Source organism: Gobio gobio, assembly GCF_949357685.1.
Source record: "Gobio gobio genome assembly, chromosome: 17".
Lineage (NCBI taxonomy): Eukaryota > Metazoa > Chordata > Actinopteri > Cypriniformes > Gobionidae > Gobio > Gobio gobio.
The window spans coordinates 13,260,486-13,278,365 of record NC_137110.1 but is presented as its reverse complement, the minus strand read 5'-3'; the positions used below and the strand labels follow the sequence as shown (position 1 = coordinate 13,278,365).

Here is a 17,880-nt window from a genome sequence, read left to right as displayed (position 1 = left end):
CATGACTTTTTTAAGTAAAACAACCAATTTCAGATGTAACAAGGAGTCTGTATATATTACAATGCATTTTAACATTATATATAATGCATTATAATGTACTTTTCCGACTTTTTTTACAAGTAACACAATTCTGACTTATTCACTGTATATCCCCCAGACTTTTATAAGTCCATACATACCATTCTCATCTCCGTGGGTGCCATAACTCTGTCTGACGCACCCACCGCTAGCCTTGCTTAGCACAAAGACTGGAGGTAAATGGCTCCATCTAGCCTCTACTGCTCAATAAGTGACAAAATAACACCAACATTTTCCTATTTACATGTTGTGATGTGTATAGTTACATTGTGTACTAAGACCTACGGAAAATGAAAAGTTACGATTTTCTAGACCGATATGTCTAGGAACTATACTCGCATTCCTGCGTAGTAATCGAGGAACTTTATGCCGTACCATGGGTGCAGCGGCGCAATGATATTACGCAGCTCCTGAAAATAGGCTAACTTCCGTCAACATAACCAACGTGACAACCTGCTTGCACAGAGAGCGGGCTGGGGATTATTTTCAGGCGCTGCGTAATATCATTACAGGGACACCGGTTTGAATCCCATTCGGAGTGGGCAGAGCATGATCGGTTACGCTTGATGCAGTGAATTATGTCACGGCATCAAACGTGACATAACTGTGTAAACCTCACTCCCCTGGCCTCAATAAGGCAAATAGTGACTGATGCTAGAGACTGCGGTCTTTAGCGTCCTTGTTAGCATGCCTGCCTCCCACGCCTACCACAGCGGTGGGTGCGGGTCGAGTATGACCGGTTATATTTAGTGCTGGGACCAGATGGAAGTGAGGTTTAGGGGGTGAGTCTAGACCAGTAGGAGCTGTGCATGTCCTGCTCACTACCCTGGCCTCAATAGACCCTTTTCACAGACTGTGATGACGCGTTTTAACGGAAAATTCGTAAATCCTGCAATGTTTTTTTTGTATTGTCCTTATTTTTTTATGTATGTACATTTATCACAGTAATACTTTGTATTTTATTACTTTTGCATCAAATTACAAAAAAAACAAAAAAAAAACGTTACCACTGCTGTGAGGCTGTTTCCAATACAGTGTCTATGGGAGTGATGGTAAAAATGAACATATTTCTCTCTTTTGACTGTTGTTATCAATCTCACTCTATTTTTCCCTCTTTTTTAAAGTTGTGAAATCACTATTGTGGTGGGGTTTTTTGCTATTTGAGCAAATGGGCACACAACAAAATAATTAATGTATTCTCTCATTCACTACTATAAAAGTTAATCCAACTATTACGACTTCCGCTCTGAGAAACCTGTAAATGTGAAAAGGGTCTATAAGGCGCACTTTTGCTTGTTAGCGCGCCTGCCTCCCATGCCGGTTTGAATCCCGATCGGAGCAGGTCGAGTATGTCCGGTTACATGTGGTGCCGAGACCCGGATGGGAGTGAGGTTTAGAGGGGGTGGGGTCATTTTTAAGAGTATAGTCAATATACATTAGACACAATATTATGAAAGTACTGACCGTGCAGAATATTTCACCTAACAGGTTAAAACAGTTCTCACAGTTGGAATATAATGTGTGTTCTGCTTTTTACACTGTTTACAGCTGTTTGTTTTCCTCTACAGCAATGCCCTTTATCATCTCCATGTTGCTGGCCAGTCTGAACAGCTGCTGTAACCCCTGGATCTACATGTTTTTTGCTGGGCATCTCTTCCATGACCTTAAGCAGAACCTGCTGTGCTGTTCCACGCTCTATCTGAAGTCCTCTCAATGCCGCTATGATCCGGAGCAAGATTCCCGTAAGAGCAACTCCTCCACCTACGTCATCAAAAGTACCAGCAGCCAGCGGAGTATCACCCAGACCTCCGTCACATAAACCAGATGCACCTCAAACCCTTTTATTTTCACAATTTGAAAGCCAGATGAAGGACAAGAAAGCTCAAATGTAAGCCCACACAAGACCGCAATGCAAGCTAAATGTCACAATCAGTTTCCTTCAGCTGTGTTTTCATTTGGGAATTATGCAGAATGTCATTTTAATTACTTCACTTCTTTTTCGCCCGTTTTCTAATCTCTGAGGACCTTGCGCAGCAGTCGTCTGTTCAGGTGTTGTGTTTCTAAACATTACAGAAGGAACGCTGTTCAATTCTGACCATGTTTATGGTCTATTGACACTATTCACACGTCTTCATCGTTTGAATCGATATCTGATTGTTCATACACATTCCGTTTGGCTGCATAAATGTGTCTTGGTGCTGGGCACCAACATTAGCTGCGCTTGATGTAGCTCATGAAAGCAGTATGTGGCTGAATAAGCTTCAATAATTGTGGTACAAAACATAACAGCTGTTATGTGCCACATCAAACCTTTCGTTCACAGACATAGATCTGTGTAGGAGGAGCAAAGTTTGCATATGGCCTGAACAGCCAGATGGATTTACACTTGGCCGATTCTCAAACCACCAGATTGGATTTCGGTCGGTCTTACATGTGTCTTAGAGTGTCCAAGTGTAAATACCCCCGATGTGATGTAAACATGCAAAAACCACCGTACCTTAAAGGAATAGGTCACACTAAAATTAACATTTTGTCATCCATTACTCAACCTTATGTCTCTTCTTAAAATGCTTATTCATAAAAAGGAAAGAAAAGCAGTGAAAAGTAATACCACTTATTTTTAAAGATTTAGGCCCTGTCCACACGAACACGGGTATTTTCAAAACCACAGCTTTTTCTATGCGGTTTTGCTGTTTGTCCACACGCAAATGCAGTATCCTTTTTTAAAATCTCTGGCCAGGGTGAAGATTTTTAGAAACTCCGGTTACAGCGTTGTCGTCTAGATGGTGAAACCGGAGATTTCGGCTTGTTAAGTCGAAGTGTGCGCCGTTCTCTCCTTTGTTTGACGTCAGATTGTGCGCCGTTATCGCTTTTGTTTACATGAGTGGAGTCTATGCAATGGCGGATGTATCTTTTGATAACACTGCTAACAGGGCTTATCACATGTATACAGATACATGCGCAGTTATCTCGTTGTATTGCAGAACAGAGGCACCAGAATTCAATAATACAACATAGTAAGGCAAGTGTGTGAAGCTTCAGTCCACTTGGGCCCTGCCCCTGTGTACAGTTACCTGTCACTGAGTCCAAAGTAAACTTGTAGAAGGGTTTCACTGAGCCCATGGCATCCCTCAGTGCATCGGTGCCATGGATGGGACCCATGTGGAAATCAGGCAGCCAATCATAGTCATAATCATGTGGACAGAGATTTTTTTTAAACCATGCTTGTGTGGACGCAATTGGTGAGGAAAAACTCTGGTTATAAAAATACCTGTGTATGTGTGGACTAGGCCTAAGTTTGACATATACGTACTGAAGACGACAGCAGGATTATATCATTTTAGGGGCTGTTTACACGACACCGTTTTCAACTAAAAAGAGAAAACTTTATGTTTTGGCCTTTCTAAATGAAACCCCATTTAGGGAGCCTGCAAACACAAACTTTTGAAAACAATACCGTTATCGTCTCCGTGTAAACTACAAAAACGCGAATTTGTGAAAATAGTGACGTCATGCGCATGCGTATTACGTGTTCAGTCTATTGGTGCATAGTGTTTCTTTACAAAGTGACATCGCCAACTACTAGCCTGGCATGAATAATACAGCGTTTTTTGTAGTTTTCGTGGATCCGTGTCAACGGGGATCGTTTTGAAATGCGAAGGAAAAACTGTTGTCGTGTAAACGTACCCCTATGCATTAAAAAGGAGACAACTGTCACTCACTACACAAAACCGCTTGCATGCAGATTTGAGTAACTTGATTTGTCAAAATCGAATTTTTGTTTGTTTGTTTGTTTGTTTGTTTTAAGAACACAAGCACTTTTCATTTTTGGAACACACATGTTCTTGTTTTCACTGTTCTTCATCATATTTCATATTTATCAAGTTTACTGTCAAGCCTATGGAGGACCACATCTCTTTGAAAAATGTTTCTGCAGTGCATCATGGTAATCAAATATGACAAACACCTGATTTTTTTTTTAATTGAAGGACTTGTTGTTTACTCCAGTTTTATGGTTGTTTGTTGAGTATTTGTAATCAATAAGATTAAAGTGTTTATTCCACTTACATATTTTGCTTAATATTGCTCTAAATAAGGATTATGTTTGTTGCTTCATCTTTATAAAATATCCTGAAGAAAACATGTTTAAGAGGACGAGTACATTTGACATAATTGTTTACGAGTGCTGCAAGATGGGAAGGAAAAAGAAAATGATAAAAGCATTATTATTAGCAGAAAAGAGATCTATTTAATAAGGTTTAAATACTCTATTCACTGAAACATTTGTTATTTTCGCATTTAAAAAGCTACTGATTTTTTTTCCCTCCTTAAAAATATAATGCCTATTTACATTTAATATGTGTAGCTGTAGATTTTATTTATTGAAATAAATTGTATGTGTTGATGTCTTACTGTGAGTAAATGTGTTGACTAGTGGAGTATAAAAAGCCATCTAAAGTGAAAAGTTGAAAGCAAATAGATCACACTGTAAAATAATATTAGTATATGTTTTTGACAGCTGTACCCTTTCGTATTTATTAGTGGAAATAAAAATTACAGAAGGAATGAAATTCAACAATTCATTGTTCACCAAAAAATGAAAATTCTGTCATTAATTGCTCATCCTCATGTCATTCCAAACCTTCGTTCATCTTCGGAACACAAATGAAGACATTTTTGATGAAATCTGAGAGCTCTCTGACCCCTCCATAGACAGCAATGTAATTACCACTTTCAAGGCCAAGAAAGGTAGTAAAGACATCGTTAAAATCGCTTTTGAGTTCTACGGCAGAACGGCGGCTCACCATTGGCTGATGCTGTTCACGTGAGCATAACGCATGCGTGTGATGCTGATGCAGGAGCTAGCCAATGGTCAGCCGCCATTCTGCCGTAGAACTCGAAAGCGATGTACTGTGTTTACAACGCAAACTGTGTAGGCACTGACAAGAAGAAATTGTAGAATTAAGTTGTTCTTTTTGTTGCAAAAATGATTCTCGTTGCTTGTACTGTAGTCACATGGACTATTTTAACAATGTATTTACTATACTTTGTGAGCCTTGAAAGCAGGGACGTCGTTAGGCCTATTTTAAGGGGGCTGAAGCTACCCCAAAATGTTCCTAAGCCCCCCTAAATGATAATTAGAACAACGATAACAATTTGATTTATCAATAACTGTATCCTCATTCATATTTAGACGCAACAAATTATAAATATCCAGCTACAAAAAAATAGCCGAAAAGTCGGAAGTTGGACAGAAGTACGAGTTGTGCTATCAAGATGATGCACCGCGTCTCCTTGCATTGGTGTGAACTGTGGCAGCTTTCAGAGCGTTGCAGACCGGAGCGCTACTGCAAGTTACTGCCTGGACTCGAGGATTCATCTCCTCTCGTCGTTACCAGGGTTATAATCGTTAACGAAAATGAACGAAAAAACTAAAACTCGGTGGGTTGTCGTTAACTGAAAAAAGAGGCATTACAAAAAAACGATATATCTAACCAAATCTGTAATGTGTGTTTGGCAAAACTAACTAAAATAAAATTATAGATTAAAATGTCCTTAGCTGTCGTCTTTATCAATGTCTTTCATAGAGCAAATAACGTTCAGCTGCATTTCCTTAACCTGCGTCTCTCACTCACGCACGCCGCGCCCCACACACACACACACACACACACACACACACACACACACACACAGCCCATCCCCTCCGTGCGAGTGTTTGACGTTGAAACTAGCAAGTTCGCGAAAGGTTGGTATCTCGTGAACACCTTTACACAATCACACATTAAAAAGTGGTATAAAAATATTTTTAATTCAGGATATAATTTTGTCAGTGTTAATGTCGACCCGAGAAAGCGATTGCTACTTTAGAAAGTTAACTAGTCACAAGTTTGAGGTAAAATGCACTTGGGTTGTCGACGTCAAAACACTATATAAGCTGTGATTCAAATATTAAATAATGTTATGTCATTAGGCTATTGTAGGCTATAGGGTAAATTTAGTATAGGGTGTGAAAATTGTACAGCTGTGGCATTTGTATAGGTTTAGCTCAATTTAGGTTTAGCTGTATATTTGTATTTTAGCTCAAATGGATTGAATACATGCGGTTCTGTGTAATTAAATAGCATTCTGTGGACAACTTATATGAGGAATTAGATATTGTGTGCTATTACTTTATCATGTACATGAGCAGACAGATAGCATTTTCATTGTTTATAGTAACTCATCAGGAGCAAAGTCTGGCCGAAGTAAATTCCCCCATGCAGCTTTGATGTGTCTAAAAGCTAACATTACAGTAACTTTTCTTTAACAGAGTAGAAAGGGATGAAGAGGATTTTTGTCACATTTTACTTGTTAACATCTTGGTTTCTTGACTGGTTGTTGACATAAGTGTAACTCTAGATGTGAGTGCAAAGATTTTGCAAACGCAAATTACAAATACCCTGGGGGCTAAGCCCCCCCTGTCTTCCAATCCTAGTGACGTCCCTGCTTGAAAGTGTTAAATACATTGCTGTCTATGGAGGGGTCAGAGAGTTCTCGGATTTCATCAAAAATATCTTCATTTGAAGATGAACGAAGGTCTTTGAAACGACATGAGGGTGATTAAGTATTGACAGAATTTTCATTTTTGGGTGAACTAACCTTTTAAGAGATGCAATCATATCTAATGTCCTATTTGGTAACAAATGTGGGTGCATAAAAATTAGCTGTTGAATTAATAAGTTGTTGAAGTGCAGCAAACTTGCTTTACACAAATGAAGCCAGACACTTCATTTATTAAGTTGAACTTTTTTTTTACCTAAAACTCGCAAAACGTTATTTATATACTTTATATATAAAGCACAATTCAAGGCATTGTTGTTTAAATTGAAATGTTTAATTAGTAGTTGTACAGAATACATCTGACATTGTCATGATAAAAATACCACACTCAGCAACATACCATTTTTTTAATCTGTCAAACTTAGACACCCAGTGATATCCGATAAGACTTATTCTCCATTGTCAGTCAGAGAGGCCTTTCATCAAACATACGTCTCTCTGAACAAGCAGGTGGCCTAATACTGAATTGCTCCCAAAGCCTCTTACACACACCGAGAACATAACAACAATGCATGGGGCAGAAAATGCATTTCTTTCATTTTTAGGGAACTTTTACTCGAAATTAGCTATTTGTAAAATAAAACATTTTCCTCCTAGGACCGAACATGTAAACCTGGACTTGTCTAGGAAATCTAAACCTCTTTGCGTAATGCCACCCGTACACTGCTGAAAATCTTCCCTAGAGCTTCGAAAAAGGGGTCACAGAAGGTGTGGATGCAGAGAGAGTAGATTCGACTCAGGCACTGGGTCTCGATCAGATAGCTCTTAATGCAGGGCATGACAGCCCAAATGTGACAGAAGGAGATGCAGGCAAAACAAAAGCCCCACAGCAACGCCACTGGGACGCCAAAGATGGCGGAGAGCACTCGGTAGCACCAGTACTTGGAGACGGTGAAGGTGGTGTAGCTGGCCTTCCACACTCCATCCATACTGTGGGTGCCATCGGGTTCGGCTATCACATCCTCAAAATCCACCTTGGTGGAAAAATATATGGTAACATTGGTTAGTACAAATTTTCAAGAGCCAGAGACTTATAGACTCCTATTGAGCAATCAAACGTCAATGCGAGTGATTTGTCAGGCATGCGGCATGAGTTCTCTTCTGGTTGTGCTCCTAAAATGGATGATGATTAATTCTCCAAACAGCGACATTTGATATCAAAATCCCCCCATCAGTAGAAGGCAGCTTGTTTATTTTAGCTTCAATCTCGTTAGAACTATAGAGAGTATTAAGAGGAACTATTTCAGTAAGGTATTTCAAATATTAACGTAACATCTATTTAAGTAAACATCTATATTCAGTAAATATGCAGTTTGGACAGTCTCATAACACGTAGTACTGTCAACATTTGGAATTAATCTTGAATGAGAGAGAGATTATTGGAAATCTAAATCTAAAAAAAAAAGTAAGAATTTTTTAAAAGAAATTCATACTTGTATTCAGCAAGGAATGCGTTAAATTGATCAAAAGTGACAGTACAAACTCTATTTCAGATCAATTCTATTCTTTAGAACTTTGCATTCTGAAGAAATTGTATCAACGTTTTCAAAACTATATTCAATATATTACATTTCAATATTGATAATAATATGATATGTTATCAGCATATTAGAAGGATTTCTGAAGAATCAATCATGTGACAAGACTGGAGTAATGACTGCTGAAACTTTGCCATCACAGGAATAAATTACATTATAAAGTCGTATTTACAAATTGTAATGATATTTCACAATACTAATATTTTTTATATATTTTTCGATCAAATAAATGCAGGCTTGGTGATCCTGTTTATATATAGATTATATACTGTTTATTACATATCTATATATAGCGAGAAGTACACAAAGTGTTGCTAATGACAACAGTGAAAGAACACCGTGGTGTAATTTTTACCATGCTGTATGAATTTATATACACGGCTCAATAAAGTCAATATAAATTGCACAATTTCCCCTACTCATCTAGTGAATTATTAGAACGCATGGCAGCTACTGAAGAAGTAATACATTTTACTGTCTGACACACCCTTTTACCTCCTTCTATAAATACTGATAGTATGGCCTGTCCTGGCAGATGAAGTAGGTTTAGTGCTATTTTTGGGTCGTGCTGTGTAGCTACTGAATAAAGTGTAGTGCAGCTCACACGCAAGCAAGTCTGTCTCTCCAGACCAGATCAATCCACTCATATCAATTCCACCATTTAGGAAGTTAGTGAATAGTTTGCATGCTCGATCAATTTCTCAAAATGTATTTGATAGCTATATGTACACATTTTTGTCAAATATATGCTTATAGGGATATTTTGACTATACCAAAAAGTTACTATACTTTTATTTTTGTGTACAAGCTATTAGTTTCTGCAATAACTTCCCAAAACCAATACGCTTTTTCTTTTTGTTTAAATGGCATGTCAACTGAAATGCAAAGTTCTAGTGCCAAAGTTGTTAACACGCAATATTTTATCGAACCGAAAACACACATACCTTCACAACATCTTCATTGATCTGCTTGGGGTCCCTGTTGATCAAGTCAATCTCCTTGGTGTGACTATCCCTCAGGATTTTCTCCTCGTTGGTGTTATACTGGTCCGCCATTTTGGGGGCCTCTGGCCCAAAACTGGTCAGAGCAGAATAGATGTATTGCAGAAGTGTCCGAAGGAAGGAGAGTAAAGCAAACTAAGTCTGCAACCGAAGGAAAAGTGACGGAATGGCCCCACAGTCCCTAGTCACACTTAATTCTTCAATCTGCGGACTGACGACACGCCTGGAATGCTAGGGACAGCTGCGCCGGCCAGGGCTCCTGTCTCTCTCTCCTGCTCACGCTGACTGTCTCACTCTGTATGTTGCCCTTCTCTACCCCCACCCATTACATATTCTGCCCCACACTGCCTATACTCTCCAGTCCATAACTCACACACTTGGTAAAAGCATCTCTTGAAGGGGAAACCACGGGCCATGTCACATTTCACACACGGCTGCGGGGTCAGCCAGGCAGGAGTTGCACAGTGGCATGAATTTCCACTGTGAAGTGTTGCTTTGAAAACTGATACCCAAACAATAGACATTAATAGACTTAACAAAGCATTAATAGGCAAAAAAATATTAGGTGTATTAAACTATTCCAGTGTTATTTATTGTTGAGAATGAGATACTGCTATAGTTTTTATTATTTTAGATAAGCTTTTATTTCTAAATTTGCCTCTCATTTTAAACCCAGTTAGAATTTTAGTAATTTTGTTGGTTTTGTCGTTTTTGTGGGGGTTTTTTAAAATACAAAAATTACGTCTATATAGTTTTATTCATTTTTATATCAGTTTTAGTTATATTAGTAGGCTACATCAAGTAATTTAGTAAACTAAATGAAAATGAGAAATGCTGTCCTGACCACTAGCTGAAATTGTTTTTTTTTAATATTTATATTATCATTTATTTAATTTTTTTACTCAAATAATAACCATGTTCTGTTAAAATAATGTTTATTACTTTGAGATTGCATTGCAGTGCATTACTTTGCATAGTTTCATTGGCATGAACAGCATAACATTTGCAGCTGCTTTTTTTAATTTTATTTTTTAATAACCACTAATTATGTAACAGTTTCAGCTTTTGAGTAATCCTGCAGTTGCTGTACTTCACTTTTCATTGTTATGTCTACTGTCTTTATAACACTAGAAGATAAAAAAAGGGGATTTTTGAGCATTCTTTGCCCAGATGCACCAAAAATAGGAACAGGGGGCTGTAAATGTGCCAGAGGTGTGTGTGGAATGTCTTTCTGCTAATTAGAGAAATATTCTCAGTGTTCTGTGAGCTGGGATGGCGTTCAGATCCTGAGGGAGAGAAGAATAAAAATACCCCACCCAGACATGCCTGTGTCGTTTATATCTGTGGGAGTGTTTATAACAGTGGGGAGTGAACCAACGCTGTCTGTACTTAGGAAAGATCCACAGGCCGCTCTTATCTTTACTAAGAAGAAGAAGAATTAAACGTGCGAGCCAAAATTAGAAGCTGGCTGCTTTATTAATATGCAAACCTGATGCTTGAACAGATCTAGTTAAAACGTGTTTGTTTTCAGAAGCAAAAGCTTAGTACTGTTTTTAAACAAGTGATTTTCTAAGCAGATGAAACATAGCATGAGGAAGGAAGAGGATGAGATTATTCACAAACTCTCCCATGAGCGGCTTTTGTCTCAAGAGATGTATTGTTTTTATTTTATTCATTTTTAAATGGGGGGCAAATATTGTTGATGCTCATCTATCAGCTCTTCCAGCAATTTCTGTTGTCCCAAGTGTGAACCAGGGATTTGCGTCAACTCAGATTTTGTACATCAAATATAAACTATGGAAATTGATGACTACTATTAAAAAGCTGACAACGTAGACGGGATGCAAGCACCATTGGTATGCAAATGTGCCTTTTCGAGACTGATTGTGTAGCTGTTTAAAAAGGCCACCACAGAAAATGACGTTGTTTAGTCATGTCGCTGTCAATCAGAGCACACACTCTCACAATGACTTTCTTTGCATTTTGACCCCGTCACAGTTTGTTGCGTAAACATGAATGATCGCTATTTTAACTGTAAATTTTGTTTAAAAAATGCTACGGTAAAAACCTGTTAATTGGTCAACAGTAAGTTTCTATACTGTGAATAACTGAAATTGATCTAACATTACATTTAATGTAATTTAATGCAGAAAAATGCTGTTAAATTTACAGCTTTTGGAAGTGAAAAGAACAAGTTATTGTATAATTTACAGTTAAAAAAACATACATTTATATTCCCCAAATTCCCTGCATGACACTTCACATTTGGGTGAATTCAGGATGATTGGGACACTTTTTGCCATTGAGATGACTGAGAAAAAGTGTCCCAACCAACCTGAATTCACCCCTATTTTCGTTGAAATAACTTTTGTTTTTTCCCCCTAATCAGTTATGCAGGGTTTTATGTTACATGATGTTGTTTAGTGTCATGTCTGTTATGATGATGTTTTTTTTGTGTGTGTTTGTGTGAATGCCTTTTATTTATTAGTAAGCTATTTACCTTCTCAGCTTTTTCTGAATGGCTTTGATTCATCATGTGACTTTCTCATCACCTGTTTTTGGTGGGTGTCAGTGTATTATAAAAAACATATCAGTATCAGCAGGCCAACTTCAATAGGTTGGTATTAACGGTATATCAGTTAATGAAATACAGGTTTTTACTGTAAATTATAAATCTGTAAAACTTAAAATTTTGCTATCACTTAATCACTTTAAAATTAGTTCTTAAATTAATGTATCTAATCACCAAATAATTAATTTTTAGCAACCACATGAAAATGTATTAGTATCATCAAGTACTGAAATAAATTATGAATAATTATAAATTAGATAATCATAATTATATTTATAAATATAATTAATAATTATAAATCAGTATAAAATATTAAAAAATCTATATTCTTCCAAAATAGCCTCTTCTTCTTTTTACAGGTAATTCATTCTTATTTATTAGTCACTGTACAATTATAAACAATCAAAAAAATCTAAAGAAGAAGAAGAATGAAGAAAAAAGTTAAAAAAAAAAAAACTCAAGCATGAAGCTGCAAAATGTTAGAAAAATAAGCTTTGTCTTCTACTGGTTTGAAGTTTTTATAAATTTGAAATATGCTGAAATTGCATTTCCAACATTATATGAAACTAAAAAGACATCATGTATATGTATTTATGTAATTTTCTGGAATTATTTGCCTTTAAAAGCTGATCCTTCAGTCCTCTGAAGTCAGTTAATATTTTTCCAAACTAATTCCGATGAATCCCCAGGCCTTCCCAAAGCTTCTGAAGAAGGGGGAGATCGCAGTGTCCAGCACACTACGCCAGACCACCTTTATCCAGTGCAGGTTTATGGCCAAGAGCTGCACACCGGGAACTATCAGCCTGAAAAAGGAGAGAAGGCAGATAAGTCATTATTAGCTTTCTGGTCTTTTAGATTTCAGTCCAGATTTTTGACACAGCTGACTATATTTCTTGGCTGTACTTTGGAGTCAGATAAGCCTTTATTACAGATTTTAGTTGACAAACCATGCAATTTTAAGTGAACTTGGCTATTATTTTTCCAGGAAAAATGTTATAAAATATGATGTTCCGCAAGGCTCTAATCCCACATGTTTCAAATTTTCATTAACAGGGAATGTACCAGCTTTGTCTTTTTAGGACAAAAAAAAAGTAACAAAGGAGGTGTAGAAGTCACCTCAAATGATCTGCTTCTGTTACCGATGTGTGTTAATGGCCTTGAACTTGAGCAAAACAGTTATTCTAATTAAAACACATTTAAAGTGGAAAAAATCACCACACACCATGAAAGCTGTTAGATTGTTTAATTCTTGATAGGCTTAAAGGAAAATGTTACTATAGTAACTAATTGTTTAAAACACTATTTATCAGTTATTTTCTGTGAACACTTTTAAGGTTAATGTTGACATTGGTTAATGCATTAGGTCATGAACTATAATTATGTTTTGTTTTTTACAGTTTCAAAGTTAATAATTTTTTTTATGAATATGTTTCATTTTAACACTTTTAATAATAATAATAAAATAAATAAATATGAATAAATGGTGTAAAAGTATTGTTGATTGCTAGTCCATGTTAGTTAGTACTACTGTTCTCAAAAAGTTGACATTAACTAATAATATAATGTAATATAATGTGGGCCTATAATTCAGTGCTGATCTACATTGAATCTAAACAATATTTTAGAATATAGCGTTATTAAAAAAAAAACACACACAAAAACAATACTATGCATGTTATGACTGTTTGGGTTGCCAGTGAGTATTCAATTAGAATCTCGCTTCGTTAGAAATACATATTAGTCCTTGTGGTAGCCTATAATGTACACATAGTGGTTAAAAGAATAGTAAGCAGATAAAAAATATGTAGATATATCACACATATATCAGTGAGAAGAAAAACATGTTTTTTTAATACAGTATAATGATCTAAAATTGTTACCACTTGAGCTCTGGGACCATTTTTGGGGATTTTCGCCTAGATTTGGCCTACCCAAACTGAAAAGCTTCCCATACCCACATACAGTGTGGGTATACACAATTTGGATGCCATTTTACAGGAAACCCTTTGAAGTTACATAAACCACTGCTAAATGTATGTTGTCTGAGCTGTAATAACCCCATCCAAAAAAAGAGGCGCTTTTTTTTTGGTTATAAATTCTGTTTTGAAAGTGTGTAACTTGGGGCCTGTGAGCTCTAGCACCCTGCAGACAGTTTGGGCTGTTTCCACTAGATTCCAGAAAATACTGGAAAAAAGAATTTTGTCTGTATCATGTTGTATGCAAGATGTATTCAAATGACTCTGAAGGGAGGACTCCTCCCCCATAGCAATATGCAGTGGTATAAATGCAATATCACCGTGTCGTGGAATGATTTTTTCTCAGTGTTTACTGACATATGCTGGAAACAACCAAAACTGTCTGCAGGGTGCAAAAATGTATTTATAACAAAAAAAAATCTAAGAAATCTAGATTTTGTTTATATTTTATATGTTTATTATATCACACACAACATATACTATAATATGTATCACTTTCAGAAATGTTTTAAGTAATTTCAGGGTTTTCTGTAAAAAAAAAAAAAAACCCGGGAATATTGCATTTATACCACTGTATATGGGTATGGGGGGGGGGGGGGGGCTACAACATTTTTTTACATAAAAAAATATTCCTCCATTTAGATTAATTTGAATAAATCTTGCATACATGATCCAGACAAAATTTTTTCCATTATTTTCTGCAATCTAGTGGAAACAGCCAAAAACAGCCATAGAATTTATAACCAAAAAATAAAAAAAGTACAGGGTCCGCAGAGTTTAAATAAAACTATCTCTGTTTTTTAGAGATTAATTGTTTGAATCCTAAAAGTTGAAAACATTCGTTGGAAATGTAGAAAAGTAATTAACAAGTAATCAAATGTAATCAGTTACATTACTTTAATAAAGTAATTGAAATAGTTACACTACTTAGGCTATTACATTTTAAATACGGGAACTTGTAGTCTGTAACCTATTACATTTCCAAAGTAACCATCCCAATATTAGAATATATTGTCAGATCCTTTTTTTCAATCAAACTAAGGCCTACTAATGCTTACCCTAAATTATTATGCAGATAGATGCATTTTTGCTTTATTATTTGTTCACTAACTCGTGACTCACCAAATATGTATACAGCTGATGACAGCAAAGAGAACACCAGCAGCCAAAGCCACCGGCACCGCGAGCAGCAGGGAAACGATGCGGTAAAACCACAGTCTGGACACCTCAAACAGAGCATTACTCCACAGCCACACCTTATCAAAGCTCCTCACTGAAACAGGCTCCGCTATCACATCCTCAAAGGTCACCTGAGGAGACAGACACATTATGAGGGAAACTATTTTAGGCTGCAGTAACATTAGACCTATAACTCATCCCAACCATCTTACTGGTGATAACTGATTACTCTGAGTAAATTAAAATCTGTGTGTATTTTTGTGAAAGTCCTGCAATACCATTGTTTAACATAAGAGTGCAGTGTAGCATTACAAACGAAGTAGCGCCCGCTATTGGTGTTCATGTAAGACTGGAACAGCAATACTGAAATACATTCAGGTAAGGGTCAGCTATATAATTAAGACAAATTTAACTGTGTTTCTGGGACATTTATGAATAATACTAGAATATAGGCCTACAAGCTGTCCCATTTATATTGACATCTAGCCTTGGTCTCACTTACAAAATGTTTAGGATCTTAAAATGTCCATACTAAGAGAAAAAAAATTGTTCTTTTAAAAAAAGGGGGGGGGGGGGGTATTGCGTTCTATGCAATAGAATTATACAATAATAACTGCGTGTAATTTGGCATAATCTCATCTCATTTTATCATTTCATCTGAATATCAACATTTGTGAGATTTAGTCAGTCGAAACGTCAGTTTGATGTTATTGATCTAATTTTGTGTCTCTGGAAAATAGTTATTTATGATGTATTTTGTTGAATATCAAAGTTTTTTTGTGTCTATCTGTCAATGGGGGATTTGTGGACACATTAATGTTTTTCGATTTGTGGAGTAAAAGTTATAGTTTTTATTTTGAAGTAAAAAGATTACACCCTTGGGGCACAGAAGGCCCCTAGTGGAAATGTGTTTCTAGTGTTATTATTTTTTAAATGTAACATTGTAATTAATGAGGATATTTATACAGTATGTATTTGTTAGTTGAGTAATGAGTTAATTTTGCATTCATAGTGTTGCTATTATGACATATCTTTAATTAAAAAATGGGCAATTGAATAAGTAAATATTCATATGCCTGTATATAAGTCATATAATAAATGTACCTTTCAGATTAATCTCTTTTACTGGTATTCTTCTTTGTCTGTCATCAGTTATTCAATTATTATCAACTAAATTGTCAAAATAAAATTTTAAATAGGCTACAATAGTTTATGTAGTATTTTACATTAATGACACTGCAGAAAATATATAAATATTAATAAGAATTATTTATATATAGCCCATAATTATTTACATTCATATATAAATATAATAATATACATTGTTTTTCATGAATGTATTTTATAAGAATATAAATAATAATTTGTATTTTTTTTTTAACATATTTAGATTTTATAAAATTACTGTGCGTGCACCAAAGATTTTTTTTTTTTCAAGGATTCCTTTTTGCAGCTGAATTATACTTACCTAGTTTAATTTTTGTTTTGTTTTTTAGGTCAGCTTATGATTATATATATATATATATTTTACTTGTTCTTAATGAAGTAGTCCAGTGTATTCTGGATTGTGTTTAACAAATTAAAAAGTGACCATTGGTTCCACAAACACAGATTGTGCGCTTCCATCAACACTCGTGCAACCAATAAATAAAATATAGCACAAAATTGTTTACACTAGAACACATTTCATCATTGATCTAGTCACTTAATTTTGCTCTCAAAATGCACCAGATGGGACGAATGTTCAGAGGGACCAATGTCCACCCACCACAGTCTCACAAAATCCTGTAGGAAACACTGTATATATTCATAGTGTGTCTAAACGGATAAAAAGGTCTTAATAGGACTGTTGCCACCATTAGGCTGGAGAAACTACTCATTTAGTACACATATGTCTGTAAGCCTGATAAGACCAGCAGACCATTAGTCTGCAGCTGCACTGTGTTGATTGTATGACTCACCTTAAGACACTTGTTGATTCCCTTTGGGTCTCTGTCCTTGATGAGAGCCTTTGTGTTACTGTGAGCAGCCAATGAATCCTGTCCTTCTGTTTGTGCTTCTGTAACACCAGGAGCATCATTTGAATTAATTTCACGCTGATCCAAGAGTGAAGACACCTCCTCCTCCTCAGTTATCTCTACGTCTATAGAGATGTCCTTTAGAGGTGCTCCCTGGTCCATTGTGTGCAGTATGTGTGTGTTTGTGTGTGATTGTCTTAAAGGCTTCCTGTGGACACACTGAGAACAACAAGATCACAAAGCGTCTTCCCAATAAGAGATGAAGACACTTGCACCAAGATGGGACATAGCAGAAATATTTGTGCAGCCTCATCACCATCCAAAACAGCTTTCCAAGAGGACATTACATAAAATAGAATATGATCTACTATATTTGACAGAGGTTAGTTAAATGACATTGGGTGAAACGGTGGAATGGGTTAGAAAGGAAAGTTAGATGGTTGAATATTTTCCACTGAATGAGTCTGGACTTCAGTGTTTATTATACAGTGGCTTGGGAAAAGTACTTTGTCTATTAAATAACATGTTATATATATATATATATATATATATATATATATATATATATATATATATATATATATATATATATATATATATATATATATATATATATGCATTTCATTGCATGGATATGCATTGTATTCCTATAAATAATTGTAATACATTTATAATTACTAACAGTGAATTTATTATATATCTCTATACTAGCCAGATTTTTTAATTTGTTTTATCCCATGCAATGAAAGTGTTGATTAGTGCTTAAATACTTTTGCAGCCATGGTGTGACTGGAGACAGACACATTGGAATGAACATTAATACCAAAACAAGTGGACTGTGCACGGAAGAAAAGTGTCAAGGACAGGGGAAATGAAAGGGTACTGCCAGGGCCGGCTCTAGCTCTTTGGTTGCCCTAG

At 36.0% G+C, this 17,880-nt stretch overlaps 3 protein-coding genes across 3 annotated transcripts in view; 1 reads left to right on the top strand and 2 right to left on the bottom strand.

Annotated features, from left to right (window-relative positions):
• Positions 1-4,489, top strand: part of oxtra (oxytocin receptor a) — a 30,394-nt gene extending 25,905 nt beyond the window's left edge. The window contains exon 3 of the mRNA XM_079840071.1: positions 1,647-4,489. Within this exon, the coding sequence (XP_079696197.1) occupies positions 1,647-1,897 (251 nt within the window). The 3' untranslated portion in view covers positions 1,898-4,489. The remainder of the gene's footprint in view (positions 1-1,646) is intronic.
• A 2,453-nt stretch (positions 4,490-6,942) lies between these two features.
• Positions 6,943-9,702, bottom strand: cav3 (caveolin 3). Its single transcript, XM_079840926.1, has 2 exons — positions 9,161-9,702; positions 6,943-7,652 (listed from the first exon to the last, which is right to left on the bottom strand). The coding sequence occupies exons 1-2, from the start codon at positions 9,269-9,271 to the stop codon at positions 7,311-7,313; spliced, it is 453 nt and encodes a 150-aa protein (XP_079697052.1). The 5' UTR covers positions 9,272-9,702; the 3' UTR covers positions 6,943-7,310.
• Positions 9,703-12,441: 2,739 nt separating this feature from the next.
• On the bottom strand, positions 12,442-17,124 carry LOC307141268 (caveolin-2-like; the record flags this gene model as incomplete). The annotated part of the gene is made up of 3 exons (XM_079841327.1): positions 12,442-12,592; positions 14,888-15,075; positions 16,906-17,124. 3 exons carry the CDS (start codon positions 17,122-17,124, stop codon positions 12,442-12,444), a joined length of 558 nt encoding a protein of 185 aa, XP_079697453.1.
• Positions 17,125-17,880: the final 756 nt, after the last annotated feature.

Bases quoted from the DNA above. Each gene is read 5' to 3' on its own strand.
- cav3 (XM_079840926.1), bottom strand. From the start codon at position 9,271: ATGGCGGACCAGTATAACACCAACGAGGAGAAAATCCTGAGGGATAGT. The intron at 7,653-9,160 runs GTATGTGTGTTT...TTTTCCACCAAG, and splicing joins TCAATGAAGATGTTGTGAAG to GTGGATTTTGAGGATGTGAT.